The sequence below is a fragment of the Takifugu rubripes genome, chromosome 15 (assembly GCF_901000725.2).
Source record: "Takifugu rubripes chromosome 15, fTakRub1.2, whole genome shotgun sequence".
Classification (NCBI taxonomy): domain Eukaryota; kingdom Metazoa; phylum Chordata; class Actinopteri; order Tetraodontiformes; family Tetraodontidae; genus Takifugu; species Takifugu rubripes.
The window spans coordinates 16,092,136-16,097,135 of record NC_042299.1 but is presented as its reverse complement, the minus strand read 5'-3'; the positions used below and the strand labels follow the sequence as shown (position 1 = coordinate 16,097,135).

Sequence of the window (5,000 nt, the reverse complement as noted above, 5' to 3'; positions counted from 1 at the left end):
AAAATAACAGAAATGGCTTGAACAGTATTGATTGAATGAAGTCAATTTAAACTTCCTGAAGAAAATATTTTTTTAAAATATTCTTCCTTAGCACCATCAACCTGACCTACTTCTTTAAACATTTATAGACCGTGTCAGACACTTGGAGCCAAGGAAGGCAGGAAGCTGCTGCCTGTTTCAGTGCAATGAGTCTTTTTCTGCAGGAATATTGAGCTCAGACATGCTGATGTAGCATTTACTATAAGGATGATCACTGGACCTGGAGGATGCGATCCTGTTGCACATGCAGATAATCAACAACTTTGATCAAACAATAATATTAAACCATCATTATAGCGTCACTTTAACAAACATTAGTCTCCCAGCAGACCCTCCAGTTCCACACCAGCGTCATTAGATCATAACTGGGAGCAGCATTTTGGGCATTTACACCCTAACCAAGAGGAAGATGGAGCCATCCACATTTCTAAATCCAAAACTCATTTTAGCAGGTAATTGAACGTAATGCTTCTATTGTGGACTTTTGGTTTAAAGGCTAATTTGTGACACTGGTGGAATGTTGCCTTGGCTGCAGTTACTGTACATCCAACACTGTCAAAGCTATAGCTATAGGTAAAACTAGGTAAGGTTGCTTCTCACGGCTGTGCCAAGGCTACAGTCAAAGAGAAAGTGCTGCACGTGTCCTGCAAAGCCATGATGAAACAGCTCGGTCATTGTCACTAACCCTAACCCTAACTACCACACTTGTAGATTTAACTAGTAACCAGTCCTCAGCCACCAGTCAGTTTAGTCCAGAAAAGGTTCCTGCCCCCTTCAGGCATAGCGGGGATCTGCATCTTTCAGTGATACGCGCTGGAGGTAGGACGAGAGATGGTAGCAGGAAATCTGTGGGGTCTCCATGAGGATGGTGGACGAGGTGAGGCTTTTGTGGTCTTTCTTCAACATGTGTCGTCTCTGCCAACGGCAGAGTGAGACCTCCACCTGCTCTCTGAAAAAGCTTGTGGTCAAGGTGTAGAGTATGGGGTTCAAGGCACTGTTGATGGGAAGGATGAAGATGACTACCCAGCTGGAGATGGTGTCTACAGTAAAGAAGGAGAGTTGTCCTTTTTTATTCATCCTGTTCCATAAATTAGGAGTTCAGAAAACCACATCACTGCTCCATTATTAACTCTGTCATTTAAAACATTAACACACAGACCAGAGATGCCCTACCTGGTATCTCCACCTCCAGGAGGGACAGGATCTTCACTAAAAATATGGGAATCCAGCAGAGGGCATCAGAGAACACTATGAAGAAAAAGCGATTGGCCACAGCCACATCTCTGTGCAGCCTGCTCCTCACATCCGTCGCATTAATCCCGGTCTTATAGATGGAGTAGAACATGCTGGAGTAGGAGAAGACGATGATCAGGAATGCCACCAGGTTCAGACCTAAAGAGACACATGCTGTTAAGTAGATTGAACTCAAACACACAGTTTGTGTTTGTGTGCAATAATGGCAACATCAATAGCAAGGAAATGAGCTGTTGGGGGAGTTTGCTTTGGAATTTACCCAGGAAAATGCCTGTGGAATATCCTTTGGCAGTAGGTTTCTCCTGCCTGTCAGAGTGAAGGGGAAAGCAGACCCCATTACGTCCATAATAGTTCCCAAACACATCCTCGTTCATTAGGGGCACGGCCGCAATCACGACGCCTAGTAGCCAGATGGAGGCCAGGACCACCTTGTGGGGGGGTGTCAAAGAGACACATAGTCAGCAGAGTTCTGCTGATGGAGATGGAATTCCGCCACCTCCTGTCGCCACCTGCTGACGTCAGTATTCATTCAGCCTCTCTCCATCTCTCACTGCACCTCAGCAGTGTCGTGAGTGTGATCTATAATGTAGCTGCCAGACTTTTAACGCTAACAAAGAAAGTCAGTCATCAAACAGATGCCAGATGCAACACGGGCAAGCTTTTTTCCAGCTGTAAAGAGAATCTATAGAATCTATAGAATAGAATACCATAGTGTGAGGGTCAGCTTCAACATTTTACACCACATGGCCATTTAATAAGCAAGATAAGTGATCGGATGATGCTATTTATTTGTAAGATGTGGGGCAAGTACCCCAGTCAGAGGTTTGCTGGGGCGCAAATTGCTGAAGGGAAACACAATGACGAGGAACTTCTCCAAGGTCAGGTAGGTCAGGAGCAGAACAGACACCTGGGGTTTTTGTTTGGGGAAAAGAGTAGAGAATCACTGTCAACTGGAAGGCTTCCATCATTACAAAACGTACGGAAAACAACCCAACCAAGGCAAAACCTCCTATCATCCTCATCCTCATCCTCATGGAACCAAAAGCACAAACAGGCTATTTCACCCTTAAACTAGATTTCACAGAGTTGCTGTTTCATTGTGATTCATGAGCTACAGGCAGTGCAGCAGAAACGTCTGAGTGGTGCCTTCTGCTCCTGTTGAGACACATGTACTCCCTTAAATTACTTCTGAGGACAGCATGGCCAGGAATCCGATGGTTCGACACTCCACACTCTCCATCCAGAGCAGGGCGTTTCGGTTGTACTCTCCTCGGAATTTCACATCAGAAACTCCAAGGAAGAAAAGGTAGACCCCCATGAGGCAGTCTGCACCTGCACGAAAACAGAGGAGCCGACATTTTGAACAGCTAAACCATCCATCCCAGCATTCTGGGTACGGATGCAAGTCCGGCTTTAATCCTCCCGGCCTGCATCTACCTCTTTTATTCCCGAACCCGAACCGGAACCCTGAGGGAGAGTGTCACTCACAGCACAGGACTTTGATGCAAGCAGCATGCTGGTTGTTCTCCGCTCGGATCAGTGACCTCATGCCGATGACCAGGAGGTTACCAAAGCACGTGATGAAGGCAATGACCCAGACGGACACTCGCAGCACCACGTTAGCCAACAGGTCCTCAAAGGAAGAAATCCCATCCGTATTGGGCTTACAGGAACGGACGTGGGGCGCGTAAGAGCAGTACTGGAATGTCTTGAAATAGCTGGAAGAAGAACAGAGGAAGAAGACGGTGGTGGAACGACACGTGCCAGGTACTCCTCAAAGGTGTGCATACATGTGGGAGAGGTTCTTCATGGGCAGGAACATCTTTGTTTCAATTTCAGGGATTTCTATCCCCTCCAGAGCCCTGCAGGGAGGAGAGACCATCAGAGCGAGACTCATTTAGAAATTAAATTAATTGTAAATGAATTAAACGTGTGTGCATCAGGATCCTCACAGAGATTGCAGCTGAATCAGGTGGTCGAAGTGGCCGGGGTGAATGCGGAGAAGAGGGTTGTATGAGATGTTCCTGCAGAAAGAAACAAACAGAAGAATCCATACTTGTGTCACATGACCCCCCTCCCCTTGATGGAACACTTGATTCGTTTCTTCTGCCAAAGAAGGTTTGTGGCTGGAGAGTTGTGCTTCCCCTGGAAGGTGGAATGAGCTCAGCATGAATTATGAAAACATAATCGCCGCCTCCCTCTGATGATTGCATCTCTGCACCGGACGGGCTCCAGAGACCCGGAAAAATGCCGAAATCTGCTGGAGTCCAAGGTTTCAGCACAAGAAACACCACACTTGCACCTTTCCTTCACTCACAGCTTGAGCAGCGACTTGGAGAGGGTTTGAAAGGTGCTTCTTGGCAGCTCCTTTATCCGGTTGCTGGACAGATTCCTGAACAGCAGAAAAGAGGAAAGCGTGGATGTAAAGACTGAGCAGACATTTCACATTTACCCCAGCTGGGGGGGGCAGGAAGAGACAGCAGATGGTGTATGGAGAGTGTGCCTTGTCTGTAATGTCCTCTGTCTCTACGTGTTCTGGATATTTGATACTCCGCCAAGTTTTGAGCACCTTTTTCTACGATGAGGGACAATCGACACACGGTTGCCAGTTCTAAGAAGGGGTCGCACAAAATAAGCAGCTTCAGACACGAGCGGAGCGTGGAACCCTTATCTCAGATGGACACCAAACGGACCTCCACGCTTCCCTTGATGTCACTGACAGGACCTGAGAACGGGTCGTCTCTCCCTGCCCAAGCCTTTCATCACTTGTCTGATTTGTTACTTATTGCTGGGTACTAGTAACCATCTGATTATCAGGACTAGAGATCAGAAGCATCACTGGCTCTTACTCACAGTTCAGCCAGTTTCCAGAGGGAGTGGAAAGTGTTGTCGGGAATTCGCTGGATCCTGTTGTCCATCAGTAATCTGAAGACAGGAGATCCAAAACAGTCTGTGAATTGGTGTTGAGGGGGGGTCAAATAAATATGTTGCTTTGAAGCACAGGGTGAAAGATGAAAGATGAAAGAACGCTTACAGAGCTTCAAGCTCGCCGCACGTCTTCAAAATCGAGTAGTTGAGAGTTTGGATTTGGTTCCCTTCGAGATCTCTGAGGGAAAAAAGAGGGCGGAAAGTGGGAAATATTTACACAGATTAGTGTGAAGCAGCCCCCCCACAGGTCCGTCCAGAGCAGACTCACAGCCAGTCCAGGCCCGGCATGTGCTGACAGAAGCTGTGATGAGGAAGCTGCTGCAGGGAGGTGTCCACCAGGGACCTGAGGAACACACACCAGGTGTGGAGACCATCAGAATATATATATATATATACTGTATATATATATATATATATATATACAGTATATATATATATAACAGAACACAACTTGACTCACAGATATTTCAGAGACTGGAGCCCAATGAAAGTGTCCTGGGACAGAATCCTCAGAGGGTTGTGGTCCAACACGCTGGCACAGAAAGGAAGAAATCAGAACAGTTTTACTAAACTAGACGCTCAAAAAGATCTCAACATATATTTGGAGCTTATGGAAGAGCTGTTTCCTCCAACATCTGAGGGTTGTGATGATGAGAAAAGAACATTTCTGTGACACAATCTGGACCTTAGAGATCACAGACCAACATTTAGAAATACAAAGTGTGTGTGTGTGTGTGTGAGAGGGTGTGTATGTGAGGGTGTGTGAGTGTGTGTGTGTG

At 46.6% G+C, this 5,000-nt stretch overlaps 1 protein-coding gene across 2 annotated transcripts in view; it reads right to left on the bottom strand.

Annotated features, from left to right (window-relative positions):
- The window catches only part of LOC115252801 (relaxin receptor 2-like), an 11,602-nt gene that overhangs the window by 528 nt on the left and 6,074 nt on the right, over positions 1-5,000 (bottom strand). For both annotated transcript variants that reach the window (XM_029848980.1, XM_029848981.1), the window contains 13 exons: positions 4,682-4,753; positions 4,490-4,564; positions 4,328-4,399; positions 4,147-4,218; positions 3,611-3,685; positions 3,246-3,317; positions 3,084-3,155; positions 2,782-3,011; positions 2,480-2,625; positions 2,105-2,200; positions 1,553-1,721; positions 1,213-1,431; positions 1-1,079 (listed from right to left, as the gene is read on the bottom strand). The exon at positions 1-1,079 is cut by the window's left edge and continues 528 nt beyond it. In XM_029848980.1, the coding sequence (XP_029704840.1) occupies positions 814-1,079; positions 1,213-1,431; positions 1,553-1,721; positions 2,105-2,200; positions 2,480-2,625; positions 2,782-3,011; positions 3,084-3,155; positions 3,246-3,317; positions 3,611-3,685; positions 4,147-4,218; positions 4,328-4,399; positions 4,490-4,564; positions 4,682-4,753 (1,636 nt within the window). In that variant the 3' untranslated portion in view covers positions 1-813. The remainder of the gene's footprint in view (positions 1,080-1,212; positions 1,432-1,552; positions 1,722-2,104; positions 2,201-2,479; positions 2,626-2,781; positions 3,012-3,083; positions 3,156-3,245; positions 3,318-3,610; positions 3,686-4,146; positions 4,219-4,327; positions 4,400-4,489; positions 4,565-4,681; positions 4,754-5,000) is intronic.